This window comes from Macaca nemestrina, chromosome 1 (genome assembly GCF_043159975.1).
Source record: "Macaca nemestrina isolate mMacNem1 chromosome 1, mMacNem.hap1, whole genome shotgun sequence".
NCBI classification, from domain to species: domain Eukaryota; kingdom Metazoa; phylum Chordata; class Mammalia; order Primates; family Cercopithecidae; genus Macaca; species Macaca nemestrina.
In genome coordinates this window covers 227,431,881-227,454,692 of record NC_092125.1, presented here as the reverse complement: position 1 = coordinate 227,454,692, position 22,812 = coordinate 227,431,881, and the positions used below count along the sequence as shown (strand labels likewise).

General features: G+C 44.7%; 1 protein-coding gene across 1 annotated transcript in view; it reads right to left on the bottom strand.

Moving 5' to 3' along the window:
- The window catches only part of LOC105479482 (DnaJ heat shock protein family (Hsp40) member C11), a 73,363-nt gene that overhangs the window by 35,340 nt on the left and 15,211 nt on the right, over positions 1-22,812 (bottom strand). Inside the window, exons 2-4 of the mRNA XM_011737476.2 lie at positions 16,299-16,428; positions 13,482-13,555; positions 1,886-1,987 (exon numbers count right to left, since the gene is read on the bottom strand). Coding sequence (XP_011735778.2) covers positions 1,886-1,987; positions 13,482-13,555; positions 16,299-16,428 — 306 coding nt within the window. The remainder of the gene's footprint in view (positions 1-1,885; positions 1,988-13,481; positions 13,556-16,298; positions 16,429-22,812) is intronic.

Genomic DNA, 22,812 nt, shown 5'->3' with positions numbered 1-22,812 from the left:
CATTTTTTTCCAAGAGAATTAAAACATTTATTGATTATACATGATAATGGATGATACAAAAGCTTCATTCCCATCCATAGTTTTATCTGGTCAAATATACTTTGAAATGTGGGATTCAAACAGATGGACATGTTCTGGATATATGGTCCTTTAAATGCTGTATGGGTCTTAAAAAAACTGCTTTCTAGAATGTATTTCATCAGAGGTTTATCTTACTATGCATCCCAGTTTAAGCCAGCATTTGTTCTTTTCCTTTCTTTTCTTTTTTTTTTTTTTTTGAGACGGAGTCTTGCTCTGTTGCCCAGGCTGGAGTGCAGTGGCCAGATCTCAGCTCACTGCAAGCTCCGCCTCCCGGGTTTACAGCATTCTCCTGCCTCAGCCTCCCGAGTAGCTGGGACTACAGGCGCCCACCACCTCGCCCGGCTAGTTTTTTGTATTTTTTTTTTAGTAGAGACAGGGTTTCACCGGGTTAGCCAGGATGGTCTCGATCTCCTGACTTCGTGATCCGCCCATCTCGGCCTCCCAAAGTGCTGGGATTACAGGCTTGAGCCACCGCGCCCGGCCTCTTTTTTATTTTTTTGAGACAGAGTCTCACTCTGTTGTCCAGGCTGGAGTGCAGTGGCATGATCTTGGCTCACTACAACCTCTGCCTCCCTGGTTCAAGCGATTCTCCTGCCTCAGCCTCCCAAGTAGCTGAAATTACTCGGGAGGCTGGTGGTCATGTACCACCAGGCCCGGCTAATTTTTATTGTATTTTTAGTAGAGATGGGGTTTTACCATATTGCCCAGGCTGGTCTCAAACTCCTGACCTCAGGTGATCTGCCCGCCTCTGCCTCCCAAAGTGCTGGGATTATAGGAGTGAGCCCCCGCACCCGGCCTGTTCTTTTCCTTTACAAGGTTTAAAGAAAATAATAATGCTTCTTATAACTTTGTATGGCTTCCGCTCTCCTTCCAACAACACTGATTTGACACAGATCATGGGAGAAGAGGCTGATGGAAGACGGGGCGGGGTCCCAGCTCCTTATCATGACAGATACAGGCTCTCTGCCAGGCCATCCTGGCCACAATGATAGGGTCTGGCCACTGAGCCCTCTTTTTAAACACAGCTGAATAGTACACCAGGCCATGTTTCATTAGCCATTCAGTACAACTGGAATCTCAAAGTGACCAAGCTATCCTATTTGCCACAGAGCTGGGCAAAACAATCTCCCCAGCAAGTTGAAAGGAAAAAGAGAGCATACTTAGCATTGAAAAGTAACTCAGACTAAGTAGTGTCACTGGGTTAAAAGACTTAAACTCCATCGGTGATCTGGGACACTGATGCTGCTCAAACAACCCACTGACCGGTGGTCATGGCACCAATGCCCTGGGGTGATGTGACCAGGGCCCTCTGCTCAAGGCAACACAGACATGCCCTGAGCCCTCTGCATTTTTTGGCTCTCCATATCCTAATGGGTAAGCAAGGACTTCTGCTGCCTCAACGCTTAGGTGATTAGGTGGCTGTCCTCTGCCCTGCCACTGTCCTCTGATTTCCAGCGTCAAGGACTTGGGCAGCACAGTCGGAGGAAATGGCTTTCAATGACTGGCCTGTGTATCTGCTTGGCAAAACTCCCTGACTTCTGGAAAAAACGGGGGACTGGTTTTGTCTTCCCTCCACATGGTATAAAACATTCATCTCCTGGAGATGAGCAGCAGCGTGGCTGATGGCTGCTAGGGAGGTGTTTCCAGAAAGATATGACTTTGACATAATATAAGCCAAATTTTGTCCCACCAGCTTGTATGTCTTTCCTCTAACAATCCACCAGCACCTCATTATTTCAGATCTGGCTTCTAGGTATGAGGCCTTTTCATGAGGTGTCCTCATGAAACCTGGCCCCTGGCTTACCTTGGGATTGGTTCGCTGCTGCAGTCTCCTCTCTTCCCTCTCTCTCTGCAGCCGCTCAAACTCCTCTCGAATTTCAGCTGGGGTTCTCCTCCTTTCCACAACCTACGTGCAGAATCAAGATGGGAAGACAGCTGAGGACCCAGGAGGTAAGGGAAACGTACACAAAGAACTGCAGTCATTGATTTTGGTGTGTGCGTACTGCCTGGGGTCCAGCGACGGCCTTTCCCCAGGAAGTGCCCCAAACCGTGACTTCTGCCATCCGATGGCTCAGGCCTGGGTGAGGCAGAGCTCACTGCCCTCCTGGCCCTTCCCAAGGTTGAAATGAGCTTTCACTCAGCTCTCCAGAGTGACTTAAACATTCTTTATTTTAGCAACTTATCTCTAAGTCTGCTGAAATCTTACAAGGAAAATGTCACCTTAAATTTCATAGTGTAAATTTCCTAATGAATCTCAAATAACAAATGTTAAATATTAGGACAAAGGCAAGCTGGCTCTCCCTAGTGGTCTGGGACAATCGCTAAAGACTCCTTTTGAGCTTCTTGGACCAAGGATCTCGAGCTGTCGGGTCTGGGTGTTTTTATTCTGTTGCTGTAGAGACGGGGTCTTGCTATGTTGCCCAGGTTGGCCTCAAACTCTTGGCCTCAAAGGATCCTCCCACATCAGCCTCCCAAAGTGCTGGGATTGCAGGCATGAGCCACCATGTCTGGCGGCTCTGAGTGTTTTCAGAATCATGGAACTCTTCTTCTTACAATAGTATATGAACCTTAGAATCTGGGCTGTCAGTTATAGGCTGGTGTAACAATACTCAGGTACCACGCAGCAGACCTCGTTAAACTCAGGGATGCACAGTGATGTCGAATCTGAGAAAATAAGGTATTCCGGCCTGGCGCGGTGGCTCACACCTGTAATCCCAGCACTTTGGGAAGCCGAGGTGAGCAGATCACCTCAGTTCAGGAGTTACAGACCAACCTGGCCAACATAGCGAAACCCCATCTCTACTAAAAATACAAAAATTAGCCAGGTATGGTGGCAGGTGCCTATAATCCCAGCTACCTGGGAGGCTGAGGCAGGAAAATTGCTTGAACCCAGGAGGTGGATGCTGCAGTGAACTGAGATCATGCCACTGCACTCCAGCCTGGGCAACAGAGCAAGACTCTGTCTCAAAAAAAAAAAAAAAGGAAAAAAAAAAGAAAAGGTATTCCAGGTCTGGTGTGGAATACCTTTGGGAGGCCGAGGTGGGTGGATCACCTGAGGTCAGGAGTTTGAGACCAGCCTGGCCAACGTGGTGAAACCATCTCTACTAAAACTACAAAACATTAGCCAGGCGTGGTGGCGGGTGCCTGTAATCCCAGCTACTCGGAAGGCTTAGGCAGGAGAATCACTTGAACCCGGGAGTCGGAGGTTGCAGTGAGCCAAGATTACGCCATTGCACTCCAGCCCGGGCAACAAGAGCAAGAAACTCCGTCTTGAAAAAAAAGAAAAAAAAAAAAAGAAAATACAGCATTCCAATTCCAGTTCAGCCTTTCTTAGCTTGTCATGAAAGGGAGACCACCCAGTCGAGATTTCAAAGAAGTGGAAAGGGCAGTCTTTCATCTGTGAAAGAGGCAACTGCACTGCACGATTTCTGTTGTTGTTTTTTTTTTTTTTGAGACGGAGTCTCGCTTTGTTGCCCAGGCTGGAGTGCAGTGGTACAATCTCGGCTCACTGCAAGCTCCGCCTCCTGGGATCACGCCATTCTCCTGCCTCAGCCTCCCGAGTAGCTGGAATTACAGGCACCCGCCACCACACCCGGCTAATTTTTTGTATTTTTAGTAGAGACGGGATTTCATCATGCTAGCCAGGATGGTCTCGATCTCCTGACCTTGTGATCCACCCACTTCGGCCTCCGAAAGTGCTGGGATTATAGGCATGAGCCACCGTGCCCGGCCTGCACTGCACGATTTCTAAGGGTGCCGTTTATGGTGTGAAATTGTGTGCACTGGTGAGAAACACACAGTGTGGGAACAGGACAGAAAAAGTGGTTACTCTTTTTCTATCACTACCAAAGTTATCAGATGGCTGGGGGAGGGGCAGGGGTGTATGAGAAAGCAGATTCTTTTTCTATCACTACCAAAGTTATCAGATGGCTGGGGGAGGGGCAGGGGTGTATGAGAAGGGGAGGGGCAGGGGTGTATGAGAAGGGGAGGGGCAGGGGTGTATGAGAAGGGGAGGGGCAGGGGTGTATGAGAAGGGGAGGGGCAGGGGTGTATGAGAAGGGGAGGGGCAGGGGTGTATGAGAAGGGGAGGGGCAGGGGTGTATGAGAAGGGGAGGGGCAGGGGTGTATGAGAAGGGGAGGGGCAGGGGTGTATGAGAAGGGGAGGGGCAGGGGTGTATGAGAAGGGGAGGGGCAGGGGTGTATGAGAAGGGGAGGGGCAGGGGTGTATGAGAAGGGGAGGGGCAGGGGTGTATGAGAAGGGGAGGGGCAGGGGTGTATGAGAAGGGGAGGGGCAGGGGTGTATGAGAAGGGGAGGGGCAGGGGTGTATGAGAAGGGGAGGGGCAGGGGTGTATGAGAAGGGGAGGGGCAGGGGTGTATGAGAAGGGGAGGGGCAGGGGTGTATGAGAAGGGGAGGGGCAGGGGTGTATGAGAAAGCAGATTTGCTCATCAGTGGGAGAGACACAGGGCAGTCTTGAGATGCTGCTCACAGACTATCTAAAAAGAGAAATTTCAAGTTTCAAAAAATTATTTTTAAAAATACAAGCTTATAGCAAAAAATCAATAGAACAGAAGGATAGGAAATAAAAAGTACGTGATTCCCCTTACCCATATTCCCTCTTCTCACAGGCTCACACTCAATTTTTTTTATATCACTTCCTAAAAATTCTCTATGCATGTGTATGTACCTACGTATGTGCGCGTGTGCACACACACATTCGATATAAATAAGATATTACAGGCTTTGTGAAACTTGATTTTATTTTTCAACAAATAATAATAAAAAAAACCCACAAAAACTCATCTAGAAAAATCCTAGGAACTTGTCCACTACTTTAAACATTAAAAATAGTGAAAACATTTTCTTCTCTAATAACTCAATATAAATAAAAAATTACTAAAAAGGGGGGAAGTGGTTCTTTTTAAGGAAGCTTTAAAATAAAAAGATTGTTAAAATCATCCAAGAACAAACTAAAGGTCCTAAGTGGCACGACAGTGATTGCTCTGTGACCTTACAAGGACATTCTGGGTTCTATTTGGTGAACAAGGTGCATTCCCGCTGCCCAGGCTTAGAATCACTGAGGGCGCGTCCCCTATCTACAGCACTCTCACTTTCCAATGCCACCCGTCCTGACACAGACAAAAGCAAGGTGCAGTTTTTCAAAGTTTCCAATATCTTCTCAATCTCATGTCAGTCCCTCCCTGAAGCAAAAGAAAATAAAAATAAAAGAGCTTCAGGGAAATGTAGGTAATCAACCATTCCATGTAAGTTTGAAGATCCAGAAAAAAATGTTTCAAAATACTTTAAAAATTATTCATGACTTTACAGCCCAATTCAGTGGACCTGATGGTGCAGCCAGTTTCTCTGGACCCAGCAGATGGTGACTTAAGTGATCCATCACCAAGGACAAGGAGGCCTAAGTGTGAGGCTGTCTGAATGGAGACAGTTCCTCTACATAGCCCAGAGGATGCAGGATGTTCCAATATGGATAAAGAGATTTTATTTTATTTATTTCTTTGAGACGGAGTCTCGCTCTATTTATTTATTTATTTACTTAAGACAGAGTCTCGATCTGTCACCCAGACTGGAGTGTAGTGGTGCGATCTCGGCTCACTGCGCCTCCCGGGTGCCTGACATTCTCCTGCCTCAGCCTCCCAAGTAGCTGGGACTACAGGCGCCCACCACCACGCCCGGCTAATTTTTTGTATTTTTTTTTTTTAAGTAGAGACGGGGTTTCACTGTATTAGCCAGGATGGCCTCGATCTCCCGACCTCATGATCCACCCACCTTGGCCTCCCAAAGTGCTAGAATTACAGGTGTGAACCACCGTGCTTGGCCTTTTTTTTTTTTTGAGACGGAGTCTCGCTCTGTCACCCAGGCTGGTGCGCCTCGGCTCATTGCAAGCTCCGACTCCCGGGTTCACGCCATTCTCCTGCCTCAGCCTCCTGAGTAGCTAGGACTACAGGCGTCCGCCAAAACACCCGGCTAATTTTTTTGTATTTTTAGTAGAGCCGGGGTTTCACGGTATAAGCCAGGATGGTTTCCTGACTTCGTGGTCTGCCTGTCTCGGTCTCCCAAAGTGCTGGGATTACAGGCATGAGCCACCGTGCCTGGCAAGATTTTATTTTATTTTAATATTTTATTTTTTTGAGACAGTCTTGCTTTGTCACCCAGGCTGGAGTGCAGTGGTGCGATCTCAGCTTACTGCAATTTCCGCTTCCTGGGTTCAAGCAATTCTCCTGCCTCAGCCTCCTGAGTAGCTGGGACAACAGGCTTGTGCCACCATACCCAGCTAATTTTTTCATCTTTAGTAGAGATGACGTTTCACCATGTTGGCCAGGCTTATCTTGAACTCCTGACCTCAAGTGATCCACTCGCCTCGACTTCCCAAAGTGCTGGGATTATAGGCATGAGCCACCGCGCCTGGCCTGAATAGAAATTTTATAATTGAGTGTTCTATTCAACAGGATATTAGTTTTTAAAAATGCAAATTTAGCGAAAGTTTGATTCGCCATAACTTTAATCAGTGACATAAGCAGACCCATGAATATGCCCATATACTACTATTTTTTTCGGAAACGGATTTGTAAGCTGCTGATAATTAAAATCCTGGACTCAAACCCTGTAGGAAAAAAAAAACCTGGAAAGTGTGAGGCCTCACAGAGGCTGCAGCAGGAAAAGACTCATTTTCAGGAATTTTAGCTGTTTAATCTTTGAAGACTGAACAGCTGAAAATTACTTTCTCTCTGTTACATTCTGTGAGGAATTACAAAGGCAAATAATCCAAAGGGGGCAGATCATTCCATTTTGAGTCATATTTTACACAAGTTTTGCAAATAGTTGGTGCATAATCTGAGCTAACAGCAAAGTCAAAAATGGCCAGCCTTCCTGGAGCGGTGAGGACACTTAGCAGGGCAGGGCACTTCATTCTCAGCTCCCACAGGCCTCTGCCAGCCTTGACTATTTATACCTTCCTTTAACCAGAATACATGATGCCGGAAAGGGGAACAGGACTAAGCCAGCTGTGAGCTGCTCTCCTCCTTATCAGCAACCCTTACAGACAGAGGCATCTGGGAACACAGCATCTGAAGCTGCATGACGGTTGATAAATACCAGACATTTTCAGTGTTTCTCATGGACAGAGTGTATCACATGCAGCTTGTGAATCCATACAACTGCTGTTCACCGAACCATTCACCTACTAGGTCTATCCCTATGCTAGTCAGAAAACTGAGTGGCCAGGTGCAGTGGCTCACCTGAGGTCACGTGTTTGAGACCAGCCTGGCCAACATGGCAAAATCCTGTCTCCACGAAAAATGCAAAATTTAGCCGGGCGTGGTGGCAGGTGCCTATAGTCCCAGCTACTTGGGAGGCTGAGGCAGGAGAATCGCTTGAACCCAGGAGGCGGAGGTTGCAGTGAACGGAGATTGCACCACTTCACTCCAGCCTGGGCAAAAGAGCGAAACTCCATCTCAAAAAAAAAAAAAAAGAAAAGAAAACCGACTGAGCCCAGGAATTCTAGACCAACCTGGACAACATAGTGAGACCCCATCTCTACAACAAAAAAACAACCACCAAGAAGACTGACTTTATTGATGAAACGAATGAGGAGATCTCCAAAAGCTGGGTGGCATCATGGAAGGAGGACAGACAGGACCTTAAACCTCCTGGGAAACCTCAGGCAAGTCCTTCTCTAAGCTTCAGTTTCCCTGCTATAAAGTGAGGAGGGTTAAGCGACATCATTTGAAAAGTGTCATCTGGTTCTATCTAGTAAACTTTTTATTCTGGGATATTTTTAGAAAATTATTTAGAAACGCTATAACAACAGTACAGAAAGTTCTAGTATAGCCTGCACCCAGGTTCCCCCAATGTTAGCACCTTATATAACCACGGAAGATCTGTCAAATCTCAAAAACCAACATTAGTACATTTCTACTAATTAAACCTAGGGTTCAGATTTCACTAGATTTTCTACGAACATCCTTTTTCTGTTCCAGGATCCAATCCAAGATTCCACGTTGCATTTAGACATGAGGTGGATGTCCTTAGTCGTCTTCTGCTCTGTGACAGTTCTAAACCTTTGCTAGTTTTTCAAGATCTTGACCATATTATTGCTTTTAATACAGGCTGCCTTTCTCATATACTATAAAACCGATGTCAGAGACAGGGAAGTAAAATATAAATAATGTAAAGGACTGCGGACAAAAACCAAACTGCAGATGATCAGGGCCAAAGGATGCAACTCGGATGTAATACAACATCTGAAAATGACATCTGCAGGAGATGAGTTACGTGGTTTCCATGGCAGTTGCCAGCCATTACCAGAATCAACACTGTCAAAGCATTCACAGTTCAAGGTTAGATTTTTGCCATTCTGAAAACATGGCTAATTTTGTTTTCAATGTGGGTATCTGCACAAACATCACTAACCAATCTCGATAAGTAAATAGTATGGCTGGTTTTTTAAGCTGGGAATGGTTACATCTCATTCCTTGGGAATCCTCCCAAAGAGTAACAGTCTCTAGAAGCCTTAAAAAAAAAAAAAAAAAAAAAAAAAAGGGGGGGGGTGCTGGGCACGGTGGCTCACATTTGTAATCCCAGCACTTTGGAAGGCCAAGGCAGGAGGACCACCTGAGGTCAGGAGTTTGAGACCAGTCTGGCCAACATGGTGAAACCCCATCTCTACCAAAAATACAAAAATTAGGCTGGGCGCGGTGGCTCACGCCTATAATCCTAGCACTTTGAGAGGCCAAGGCGGGTGGATCACGAGGTCAGGAGATCGAAACCATCCTGGCTAACATGGTGAAACCACGTCCCTACTAAAATTACAAAAAATTAGCCGGGTGTGGTGGCGGGCGCCTGTAGTCCCAGTTGCTTGGGAGGCTGACGCAGGAGAACGGCGTGAACCAGGGAGGCGGAGGTTGCAGTAAGCTGAGATTGCGCCACTGCACTCCAGCCTGGTCGACAGAGCAAGACTCCATCTCAGAAAAAACCAAACCAAAAAAAACAAAAACAAAAACAAAAACAAAAAATTAGCTGGGCATAGTGGTGCGCACCTGTAATTCCAGCTACTCGGGAGGCTGAGGCAGGAGAGGCACTTGAACCCTGGAGGCAGAGGTTGCAGTGAGCCAAGATCATGCCACTACACTCAGCCTGGGCAACACAGTGAGACTCCGTCTCAAAAAATAATAATAATAAAAAAAAGTAGCAGGGCGTGGTGATGCATACCTGTAGTCTCAGCTACCTGGGAGACTGAGGTGGGAGGATGGCCTGAGCTGGGAGGTCGACACTGCAGTAAGCCACGCTCACGCCACTACACTCTAGCCTGGGTGACAGAGTGAGACTCTGTCTCAAAAAAAAAAAAAAAGACTGAAAATTTACCTAATGACTAACAACTGGGCTAGTATTCTGCACATTCTAAAGAAGCTCCAATGGGCTGGGGAGTGATTTCTAGTTGGTGGAGTGCTTTGAGATCTTTGGATTAAAGGCGTCTCAGACACTCACGATACCAACAATCAATGCCCTTCACCATTCACTGACTACCCATATGGTAGCCTAATAAATATGTGGTAAATGGATACCCTTCAGCAACTGAAGAGTTTAATAGTCTAAAAATATCAGCAACAGCATGAAGGGAATACAGCTTCCTCCCTAGAGTGAAAGCTATTACTGCAGTGAGAGAATCGTCATATGGAACAATCCATCCAGCTGTAGGAATTCCTTGAAGGAATGTTGAATGCCAGCTTCATAAAATTTGCTTGAGTTCAATGAAACTTTCTGTGTAATATGAATAATGGGTCCAATTTTCCTATTGTATGTTAAACACTAATACATCTCTGAGTAAATATCTGGGGAGGTATCTTCATTTAGTTTTCTTTGAAGGCATTTTTATCTTGCAGAAAAAGGTTAGTATCAATATGAAAAAAAAGCCAATTCTGATCCATGAGAACCTGACTTGTTTAGTTTACTAAAAAAATACGAAAATAATGTTTAACCACTTGCCACCCACAACTGTGCACATATTTTTTTTTTATTTCATTTTTTATTTTTTGAGACACAGTCTCACTGCCACTCAGGCTGGAGTGCAGTGGTGTGATCATGGCTCACTGCAACCCCGACCTCCTTAGGCTCAAGTGATCCTCCCACCTCAGCCTCCCAAGAAGCAGGATTATAGGCACACGCCACCATGCCTGGTAAATTTTTTTATTTTTTATTGCTTGTAGAGATGCGATCTCACTGTGTTACTCCAGGTGGTCTCGAACTCCTGAGCTCAAGTGATCCTCCTGTGTCAGTCTTTGAAAGTGCTGGAATTACAGGTGTGAGCCACTGCACCCAGCCCTACATATTTGTATAACCACCATTTGTGTGTGGATTTGCTTTGTTTCTAATGGGAAGATAATCTGGTTTGATAAGAGGAAACCACACAATATTTTACCAGCAGACTCCACGGCTCCACTGATTGGGATAATGCTGCTGGGGACTAAAAACCTAGTCTTTGAAGAGGGAATATGTAATGGAGTCCTACAGCTTTTCAGTGACTCCAACTGCTGACTTGAAAAACTATAGGCCGGGAGTGGTGGCTCACGTTTGTAATCCCAGCACTTTGGGAGGCCGAGGTGGGCAGATCATGAGGTCAGGAGTTCGAGACCAGCCTGGCCAACACAGTGAAACCCTGACTCTACTAAAAAAAATACAAAAATTAGCTGGGTGTGGTGGTGGGCACCTGTAATCCCAGCTACTCAGGAGGCTGAGGCAGGAGAATCACTTGAACCCAGGAGGCCGAGGTTGCAGTGAGCCGAGGTTGTGCCACTGCACTCCAGCCTGGGCAACAGCACTAGACTCCGTCTCAAAAAAAGAAAAAAAGAAAAAAAAGAAAAATTGTAGCCAACCCCACATCTTAAAAATACAAAGAAGCTTTAAGGAGTGTATAAAGAGTGAGGGGGAAATTGAATAAATACAACAGAAATCTATTTTCCTTTTTGGATGAGAAAATGCTAAGTTGTTTGGCTTAATACCTAGCTGCAATGAACCAAGGCGACAGGAAGCACTGCTATTCCCTTCAAGCCAGAGGCCAAGTACCAACCGCCCACTGGAGCCAGGAGGACATGCAGATGAGAAGAGCCAGACGTAACACAAGGGGGAGTGGTGGGGACTGGCACAAATTGGACAGTCCAGTCCCATCTGAAGGGCAAGGGCTCCTCAGATTCAGTGTTACCAGATGTTTCAAGAAAAGACAGAAGACTGAATTATGATGCAGAACCTCCCAGGGTTGAAATGTTAGCAACCAGAATTCACTGTGTGAGGCAATCAAAAAATGGCAACAGGCTGGGCATGGTGGCTCACACCTGTAATCCCAGCGCTTTGGGAGGCTGAGGTGGGAGGGTAGCTTGAGGGTAGGAATTTGAGACCAGCCTGGGCAACATAGCAAGACCCCATCTCTACAAAAAATAAAAAAATTAGCTAGGCATGGTGGTGTGTGCCTATAGTTGCAGCTACTTGGAAGGCTGAGGTGGGAGACTCACTTGAGCCCAGGAGGTCAAGGCTGCAGTGAGCCGTGATGGCACCAATGCACTGCAGCCTGGGCAACACAGCACACGCGCACTGTCTCTCGTGTGCACGCTCTCTCTCTCTCTCTCTCTCTTGCGCGCTCTCTCTCTCTCACCCCCCATCCCCCCCACCAAAAAAGGCTATTAGTGGAATATGGCCCACAAGCCACCAATATGAAGCATTAGTGGAAAGGTGGGAAAGGAAATGGGATCCTCTTTTGCTTCTCTTCTACTCCTCATCTGAAGGCCTTTATAAGGCTTTGATGCTAGAACTGGAAGAGACAGGCACACATGCTTGAGATTAAACATCGAATGAACTTTGGCCGGGCATGGTGGCTCATGCCTGTAATCCCAGCACTTTGAGAGGCCGAGGCGGGCGGGTCATCTGAGGTCAGGAGTTTGAGACCAGCCTGACCAACATGGAGAAACCCTGTCTCTACTAAAAATACAAAATTAGCCAGGCGTGGTGGCGCATGCCTGTAATCCCAGCTACTCAGGAAGGCTGAGGCAGGAGAATTGCTTGAACCTAGGAGGCGGAGGTAGTGGTAAGCCGGGATCGTGCCACTGCACTCCAGTCTGGACAACAAGAGCAAAACTCGGTCTCAAAAACAAACAAACAAACAAAACAAAACCAAACAAAACATCGAAGGAACTTCAAGGGAAATCTTACATGATGGTGAAAATATAACTCAATGCAGGTCAACTCCATGTTATTAACAGACTAGCAAATTTCTTGGGCATCAGAACCAAGTTTCTTTTTTTCCTTTTTTGAGACAAGGTCTCGCTCTGTTGCCCATGTTGGAGTGCAGTGGCGTGATCATAGCTCACTGCAGCCTCAACCTCCTGTGCTCAAGTGATTCTCCCATCTCAGCCTCCTGAGTAGCTGCGAATACAGGTGTGCACCACCAAGCCCGCTTAATTTTTAAAAAAAAAGTTTTGTAGAGACAAGGTCTTGCTATGTTTTTTCTCAGGCTGGTCTCAAACTCTTGGCCTCATGTGATCCTCCCAGCCTGGCTCCCCAAAGTGTTAGGATTACAGGTGTGAGCCACTTTGCCTGGGTCAGAACCAAGTTTCTTTAATGATACCTACATATTCCTGCAGCAACTTAAGAGTTTCACAACGAATCTTCATATTCATTTTTCAGATAGTAACATGTTAGCACTAGCAACCCAATTACTTGCCCAAGGCTCTACTGCTAGTCAGTGGCAGTGTGAAAGTAAACAAATTGTCTGAATTTTAGTGACTGTTCTCCCACAGCATGGCTGCCCAGGGCGACACATTTGCTATATATTTTGTTTCACTCATCACATTTGACAAAGCTTGAATATTATAATACATGAGAATTGAAAGGGTCATTACAGGCAATGCAACCCCAGCAGCTCTGCCTCCATTTTGCTCACATGCATAACATACTCCCATCTGAAATATTTCCTCACCGCAATTACTCAGAACTGAGGTGGAGAGAGAGGCACAGAACTGTGCAGGGTTGAAGGGAGTGTATGTGGAGTCAGAGCTGCACCCTTGAAGAAATCGTCTCCCATCAACCGCCAGCTCCACTTGCTCCCGCCCCACACCTGGGTTAAAAATTACTGGTCCAGTCCATCCCTCTTCCGTTTTACTTGACAGGTTAGGAAACGAAGGACAAGTCAGATGAGTGGCTGGCCCAAGGTCAGAGTTACAAAGTGGCAAAGCCAAGTCCAGAACTCAACCTCTAAAACTAAAATACAGGGCAAGGAAGGGGGCTCTGATGTCTTCAAATATTCCCAAAGGCATTATTACGGATTGCAGGGTTTTGGGGAGATGTTTTGTAGCTGTTTAATGACTTTTCTGGGACACCAGACGCAGTTTCTCTTACCTCCCATCCTTCCATTTCCAGTCCTCTCTTCCCATATATATCATAGATGGCCCTGGTTTGGGGGTCACTAAGCACTGCAAATTAAAAATTAAACATGTTTATAAAATATAAAATTCACCTTCAGTCCTTTCTGAGAACACTGATGTCATTAGGTAAGCCCATCTCCTGTTCTCCCTGTCTGATCACAATCTTCCTAGAGACCCCTTTCATTTTCTACGCATCTTTCCTCCTAACTGCTTTTTTGATTCAACCTAGGATTTGTTTATTGACTTACTGACTGACACGGTCCTTCTCTGTTGTCCTGGCTGAAGTGCAGTGGTAAGATCATAGCTCACTGCAGCCTTGAATTCCTGGGCTTAACTAATCCTCCTGCTCCAGCTTCCCAAGCAGCTGGGATTACAGGTGTGTGCACACATGCCCAGTTAATTTATTTTTTGTAGAGATGGGGTCTCACTATGTTGCCTAGGCTGATCTTGAATTCCTGGCCTCAAATGATTCTCTTGCCTTGGCCTTGCGTAGTGTTGGGATTACAGGGGTGAGCCACTGCACCCGGCTAATGTAGGATATGTTTAAAGGTGGCTACAAATGAGAAAAGTCAGATTTTCCCAGTGTCCAAGTTGCTCTTGATTGGAAGGTACAGGTACAAGGTGTACAAGGTGTACCATGCAAGAAGTGACACCAGCTCCTGCATTGCGAAAGGACACGAAAGTTGTTTTAAAAATAATTTGGTGGCCGGGCGCGGTGGCTCAAGCCTGTAATCCCGGCACTTTGGGAGGCCGAGACGGGCGGATCATGAGGTCAGGAGATCGAGGCCATCCTGGCTAACACGGTGAAACCCCGTCTCTACTAAAATATACAAAAAACTAGCCGGGCGAGGTGGCAGGCGCCTGTAGTCCCAGCTACTCGGGAGGCTGAGGCAGGAGAATGGCGTAAACCCGGGAGGCGGAGCTTGCAGTGAGCTGAGATCCGGCCACTGTACTCCAGCCTGGGTGACAGAGCGAGACTCCGTCTCAAAAAAAAAAAAAAAAAAAAAAAAAAAAATAATAATTTGGTAAATTTCTGCCATGGTGTATAAAAGTACACTGACTTGAAAGAGTGGGTTTCCAGTTTCTAAAGAAGCTTGCTATAAAAGTAGAAACAGGTTTGGATACTAGAAAAAGCTGATTTGTTACTTACTCTATAGAGTTCTATTAACTCCAAAGACAGGCTACATTTCTTTTGTGCACCTCTCCTCTTTATTTGTAAATAATTTTAAAAGACAAAAACACCTCTTACCATCTTGTTGGCCACATCACCCAAAGTACATCAGAAAAGAATTTCTCGGTTAAGGGTAAGAGCTGTTCAAATGATATTCCAACTGAACTCAAATGTCGGCAAGGCCAGTGGTCATTCTCTTCCCCCTCTACTTCACCAATTTCTGCCAAGATCTTTGGGTCTCTTCTCCCTTGAGAGTTCCCACATATTTGTAGGCCTAATTTAAAAACTATATAAATGATCCTATGCATCATCAAATCTAATGGGAAAGGAAGAAATGCTGGCCCCTGGAAAACACAGGAGCCAAACTTGTGTTCCTCTCCAGCATGTAATAAGGAATTATTCATTCACGATTTCACCTGAGTCTCCCTTTAGGCTAAACAGGAGGCCAGGTCTGCTGCTGTGGCATTTTCACTAGCACTGGTAGGGTCTTTCTGTTAACTCTTCCCCAGGTCTCCAACACAATACAAGCAAACTATGTGGCTCATTTAGACAACAGTAAAATTAATGCACCCATTTAGATAACAGAATACAATAAAAAGAACAGGCTACTCGTCACAATTGCCATGCAAGTGATCTGAATAGAGTTAAATTTGGTAATGACACCACACTGATTACACATTTATCACACCCTGCAGCCTGATTTTCATTGGCCATTAAAATCTAACTTTTTGGAAAAACTCTAACGTGAAATACACTACAAGCTTAACATTATGTATACAGTGAGATGACTTTATGATTTTATAAAGAAACACAGTATCTAATTTCTGGTCTAAGGAGCCAATCACCAAATGGTTCTGGAACAAATAACTTACTGTACTTGATGCATATAACAGTGATTTAACATTTTTTTAAATTTAAATTTTAAAAATGGTGGTAAAATATACATATAAAATTTACTGCTTTAACCATTTTAAAGTATACAATCAATAGCATTAAGTACATTTACAATGTTGTATAACCATCATCACTCTCTTATTTCCAGAACTTTTTGCCATCCCAAACAGAAGCTCTGTATCCAGTAGTGACTTTAGTATTTTATAAACGAATCTATCACAGAATCTTCTTTCTGACATACGTAAGACGTAAGTATAAAAATGTGAATCGCTTGATTCTATTTCCTATAACATCGTTTTCGTTCCTTTATTAGAACTGATAACTGAATGCTTCAGAACCAATAAAATCACTTTTGGATGAAAAAATGTCCTTGTATCTTCTAACAAAAAAGAGAACAAAGAAATCTTCCCTGTGACGATCAGCCTTTACCTATAAGAGTTCCCTTTAGAAGAAACCTGGTAAACGATTTAAAACTTGAGTATTCCCTTGCAATCGAGACTGTCTATTACTGCACCCGGCCTCTCATTTTCTACTTACTGGACACGTATCGATCTCCAAAGCAAAATACTACTCTTTCAAAGGACCCTGTCAGTAAAAAGTAGCAAACTAACCACCTCTTCTATTTACCTCTAAGGACTCTCTTTTTCTATCCTCTATAAATCACATCTCCTAAAAATCGAATAACCGCTACCAGGATGTTTCTACGAAGTCCAGCCCTCCACTGACCTTCATAAGCCTGGTGAACAAGGTTAAACAGTCGCTCCGCCTGTGACTTGAGCTCTGGGTCTCTGTGCTTGTCTGGATGGTAGAGCATACACAGCCTCCGGTAGGCAGCTTTCAGCTCTTCAGAAGAGGCCTAAAGAAAGAAAAATTCAATTAGAGAACAATCAATGCTACTTAAACATTATCATTATCAGAATCAGCCTTGAAATGGGAACCCATCAGCCACGTCCCAATGTGTTTGCTCTCGACATGCAGGATGTAATGAAGTTAGGTTTATTACCTCAACAAAGCTTCTTTTTGTCAGTTAATAAAGCGATCAATTACATACATCAATAGTGACTGGGTTTTGCTGGGAAGTGCTGCTATCTGATGAATGAACATTTGTGTCTCTGGAATGGCTCACTGTGCTCTGAGCTGAAACCAAAATGTCAGAGACCTGCTAACTCTTTAACTTATTTGAAGTAAATCATGCCAAGGCACTCTCAACAGAACAGGTTCAGGCAAAGAAAAGCTATATACCATTAGACAGAAATGACATCAATTTAATGACATAATGAACATGAATCCTTGAAATTCAAAGACAAACTTGTAGGGCCCACATGCACTCGAATGCAACCTCTAATTCCAGAAGGCAGCACATTCAGAGCCAGAAATGCTTCCCTAACCTGTAGTAACCAACCCTCCCCAAAACCGCCAGACCTCCCTAAAAACCAAAAGCCATCAACTCTCCAATCCTCCTACGCAGCACGGACATCTGAAGGGGCGGCACAAGGCAGACGGGCTCTGGTGTGCTTTAACCACAGTGGGGGGCGGGTGCCAACAGGCAAACCTGCATTCACTGTGGCCGGCCTCACAGCCACCAAGAGGGTCTCTAGATGGGACCCCTCCGAGGCCCTGGGACACTGAGCGGGCTGTGTGGCTGGCCCCTCAGGTCTGCTTTTGGGAAGTGTTATGTTTGATTCTAGAGGCTATTTTGGCCTATGAGGGGTGGTACTGGATGGGCAGCTCTACCCTTTGGTATATCAGTTAAAGAACACTTGATTTGGGGACATATCCCCACCATTTTGACAACTGAAGCACATTTCTGGGTCACTGACAATATGCTAGAGAGGCTCCCAAAATCTGCCAACTGAACAGAAGAACAGGTCCAGGTTCCAGGAGGGGATGTGAGGACTGACAGTGCTCCGGGATGAGGGCCTGGAACACAAATCCTCAAAGAAAGAGGTCACAGAGACATAGTCCTGGGACCATAATTACCAAAAAAAAAAAGATGACTCTGTATTCTCTGTTACTTCCACAATTTTTCAATATCTTTCAGTCCCAGGACTAATGAACTTCTTCACCAGAAAAAAAAAGTGCAATTTTACTGTATTTTAGTATTAATTTTTGGCCCGGAATCGAAATATTTTCTACAGGATTAAGTTATTCAGATGCTAGAAAGCCAGGGCATTTGTGCGAGTTTACCAGGGGTTCTAAACAAGGAATTCTGAAGGACTCCAAGAGAAAGACAGTAAATGTGATTGGAAAGACATGTGGAGGACATCGGCCCATCCCATGTGCCTGAGGGGGCAGCAGTGCTGGGGCCCGGGTTCTGCTCCTCAGCCCTAGACCAGGCTCAGGCCGGCTTTGTCTGAGGAGTAGGTGATGGCGTGGGTGACCTCCAGGAACCTTCTGGCTCTGACTTTACTGGATTCTGCTATCCAGAAAAAAAAAACAAGGCCAGACGCAGTGGTTCACACGTGTAGACCTAGCACTTCGGGAGGCGGAGGTGGGCAGATTGCTTGAGCCCACAAGTTCAAGACTAGACTGGGCAACATGGCGAAACCCCACATCTACCAAAAATACAAACATTAGCTGGGCATGGAGGTGCTTGCCTGTGGTCCTACCTGGAAGGCTGAGGTAGGAGGATCACCTGAGCCTGTGGAGGCTGAGGTTGCAGTGAGCTATGATTGCATCGCTGCACTCCAGCCTGGGTGACAGAGGGGGAAAAAAACTAGCTAGACCCGAGCCATTCAGCTTGCCCTTTACAGCAGGCCACAGAGAGCGTCCTGCTGGTTTGGAGAGAGGCAACTCTGCCACGTGCCATTTTAAATCGGGAGCTCCTTGAGGGTTCCGTGAAGTGCTCTGTCAGAATAGGGTCAAAGATCTTGCTAAATGAGCAGCTCCTGGCCTCTGAGAATTGGTGAGACCCCACCCCATGGCAAATCTCTTTCTCCCATCTTCCCTTTGGTGCACTACCAAACAGGGGCTGCCTGTCTTCCAGCCACGCCCGTGTGGTTCGCTCTAGGGCAACACAACCTTCCATTCTGCTGGCTGAGAATGCAGGTGTGCCAGTCAAACGGCCCATGTCTGGATGCAGGATCTGTCACTTCCAAGCTTTGTGACCATGACAAGTGAGATTTCTGGCCTTTAGTCTTCTCCTCCATAAAAGATGACAACCCTCGCAGGGACGGTGTGAGAATGAAACCAGACAGTGACTATGAAGTTCTTCACACAGTGCCCAACACACAGCAAAAACTGAGGAATTTTAGCTCCTTTAAGCTCCTTTCCGTTTCCGCATCTGCAGACTGTGGACAATAGTGCCTCTTTCTGAGGCTTTGTGAGGCATAATTGAGATAATACAAGCACGAGTGCCTAACAATGTCCAGCTCATACTAGGACCATAACCACTTTTATTATTACCATCATCACAATTCAGCTGTGGTATCTTTTTGGCAACAGGAGAACTGAAACTGGAACAATTCGGAGGGCACCGCCCTGGTGCATGGATAATGGAAACAGTCATTCAGGAAGGAGTCCTGCTTGTGAAAATTCATTGTGCCGTATACTCAGGAGATGACCACTTTTCTGTACGTATATTCTATTTCTATAAAAATACAAGGCCCTCTAGAAGAGGTGGGCCTCCGTATTTCCATCTCTGCATTTTCTCCTTCTTCTTCTTCTTGCTCTAGTGTTTTGTTTTCCTCCTGACTTTAAATGCATTTCTTGCTACACTTATCAATACACCACCTGCACCAACCCTGGTGTTTCAAACATAAATCATGGGAAAATAATCTTTTCCAGGTAGGTTTACTTATGTGATGATGTAAAAGGGGCTTGTTTTTTTTTTTCCCACACGGCCATTACAAATTATTTTCTTTTTTTTTTTTTTGAGATGGAGTTTCACTCTGCCACCCAGGCTAGAGTGCCATGGTATGATCTCAGCTCACTGCAGTCTCCGCCTCCTGGCTTCAAGTAATTCTCCTGCCTCAGCCTCCCAAGTAGCTGGAACTACAGGCGCCCATCACCATGCCCAGTTAATTGTTTGTATTTTTAATAGAGACGGGATTTCATTGTGTTGGCCAGGCTGGTGTTGAACTCCTGACCTCAGGTGATCCGCCCACCTCGGCCTCCCAAAGTGCTGGGATTACAGGCGTGAGTCACCGCGCCCAGTCACAAATTTTTTTCTTTCTGCAAATTTTAATTGTCCTTTCCTGTATCTCATAAAAGTTACAAGTACTGTATTAGACAGATTTGACTGACTCCCAGTTAGACTGCTATTTCCTGGTTATTAAAATTAAACTAGATGACAAGAGAGCAGAATATCTACTCTGCAGGACATTCTTTAATCTTATTAATAAATGGCTTAATATGCTATTGATTAAGTAATGGAAATAAGATGCTTCATTTTTAATAAATATCACACTCAATAAAAGGTTAGATTGGTCCTTTCATCATAACTGAATAGCTAAGGTCACTGGTTCGATATTTCATAAATGAGAACCTCTTTCACTACCACAGAAATACTGTTATCATTTCAAAACGCAATGAGATATCATTAAGAATGATACCTAAAGGTACATTCTTATCCTAAAATTCTCTAATAAAATTAAGAAATGTATCATACTTTAAGTCTATAAACTTTCGTCATCCCAATCACCTGGTTATATTTTCTGGATAGACTATATGTTAGGCCCCAAATTAAGTCTCAATAGACTTTAAAGACTGACACCATACAAAATATCTTCTCCTACCACAAGAGGATGAAGTCAGAAATCAGTAACGGGGCTGGGTGCAATGGCTCACACCAGTACAGTAATCCCAGCACTTTGGTATGCCAAGGTGGGAGGATCACTTGAGGCCAGGAGTTCAAGACCAGCTTGGGCAACATAGCAAGATCCTGTCTCCACAAAAAAAATTTAAAAAATTATCCAGGTGTGGTGGCTCACACCTGTAATCCCAGCATTTTGGGAGGCCGAGGCGAGTGGATCACAAGGTCAGGAGATCAAAGCCAGCCTGACCAACACGGTAAAACCCCGTCTCTACTAAAAATACCAAAATTCACTGGGTGTGGTGGTGAGTGCCTGTAATCCCAGCTACTTGGGAGGCTGAGGCCAGAGAATCGCTTGAACCTGGGAGGCAGAGGTTGCAGTGAGCCAAGATTGCACCACTGCACTCTAGCCTGGGCGACAGAGCGAGACTCCATCTAAAAAAAAAAAAATTTATCCAGGTGTACTTCCAGCTCCTCAGGAGGCTAAGGCAAAATAAGCTAAAACATGTCTGGATAGTATGTCTGTACCACGACTGCATTTGGTTAGGATAGGCTAGATCAGTGGTTCTCAAAAAGTGTGGTCTGGGGCACCCCAGGAATCTCTGAGACCCTTCAGGGATCCACAAAGTCAAAACTATTTTTCTAATAACACAAAGCTGTTATTTGCCTTTTTCACTCTCATCCTTTCTTGAGTGTACAGTGGAATCCTGAGGTTACAGGACGTGTGATGATATTGGGAACAAACGTGAGCCTAAAAGAGGCAGTCCTTCAAGATGGATCCTGAGATATCTAAATTTAAAATAGAGTCAGGTGGCCTTTTGCTGACTAGGGGTTGCACAGAGTTTTCCAAAATCCACATCTTTTTATCTTTGGAGCTCACCCACCTCAATCAATCAGAGCTCATCCGCCCAGCCAATCAGGGCTCACCTGTATCAATCGTTCAGCACTAAGCAAGTTTCAATCCTTCATTTACATAAATGGACCTGATTGGGAACCCAGGCAGGAACTTTGGCTATAAAACCTGAGTTTTCCTTTCGTTCTCTGGAACACACCTTTGTTTTATACTGGAGGCTGGGTTTCCCTGGTTTGCAAAGTATTCACTGGAGTAAAATCTCTTTTTTCCAAATTCCCTTTCAGAGAACTTTTAGTTATAACATCATTGTTCTGACGTTTAATGGAAAGTGTGTACATGTCTTATGTTTTCTAGAAATTTCTAAGGTTTGTATAAATACAAAAGTTTAATTAAATACAGGGTATAAATACAAGAGTTTTTGAGATTAACTCAATTAGTTCTCAGTTCCTTGACTGTGCCCACTATCGTTGGTTGTACCTGCTGTGATGTCTGTGTATCTGTAACCTCATTATTGTCCAATATGGTCATTTCAAATCCTTAAAACGCTTTCCTTGTGCTTCTATTGAAATACATTTGTATTTGTGTCTTGTTTTACAACAATATTTTAGCAATTACTCAGTTTTAATTTCTAACTAAGTATCAATAGCTATAATTCACATAAACAAAAGCTCTTTGGGATCCTCAATAATTTAAGAATGTAAAGGAATCCTAACACCAAAAAGCTTGGCAACTGCTGGGCTAGATGATACTGCAGTAACAAACAATCCAAAAATTTCAATGGTTTATTTCTCTTTCACTTTACATGTCCATCTGAGGTCAGCTAGTACGGTTTGGCAATGTCTTCAGGTCCCAGGTTGACAGGTCCCAGGACGACACAGCAGTCATCTGTGCCAATCACCAAGGCAGAGGGGAGAGCAGGCTCCCTGGCTCACACTGGCATTTAAATGCTTGGGTCTAGAAGTGACACACCTCACTTCCACTGACATCACTGCCTAGAACTAGTCCCACGGTCTTGCTCAACCACAAGGACAGTAGCAAGTGCAGTCCTCCCATGTGCTGGGCAAGCAAAACCACGTTGGGTGAACCGTACTTATACCTACCATGATGATGATATTGAATTGGATATTGGATACTTCGAAGACTGAAGAGAGCATGCAAATAACTCAGTAATACCTCATATTTATACTCACTTTGGGAATACTAAAGCCACCAGGTTTTTTGTTGCTTTAGCCTGTATTTTCAAACTCAAACTTCCAGGCGATGTATCTGTATTACTAAATTTCACCAACCAAGGCTCCATAAACTATATTCTACTGGATTTTGGGAAGTTTGCCTGATTACCACTATTGAAGATTCATTATTGTCCATATGTTCCACAATAATCTGATGGAAAGAAACTGCATCAGCTCATAAAAACCTGCAGTTTTTCTTTGTGTTTTTTTTTTTTTTAATGATAGTTGGTGCTTATACACTTTAAAAGAAAAAGCAGATTTCAGAGCTAATTAATCACCAAGACAACATGGGTGCTTTGTGCTGAGTAAGATCTGTTCTATGGAGAGAAAGGGTGTCACATATTATTTGGTGTCATTTAGTAGATACTGATTATACTAAGAAACCAAGCCACTTACTTATCA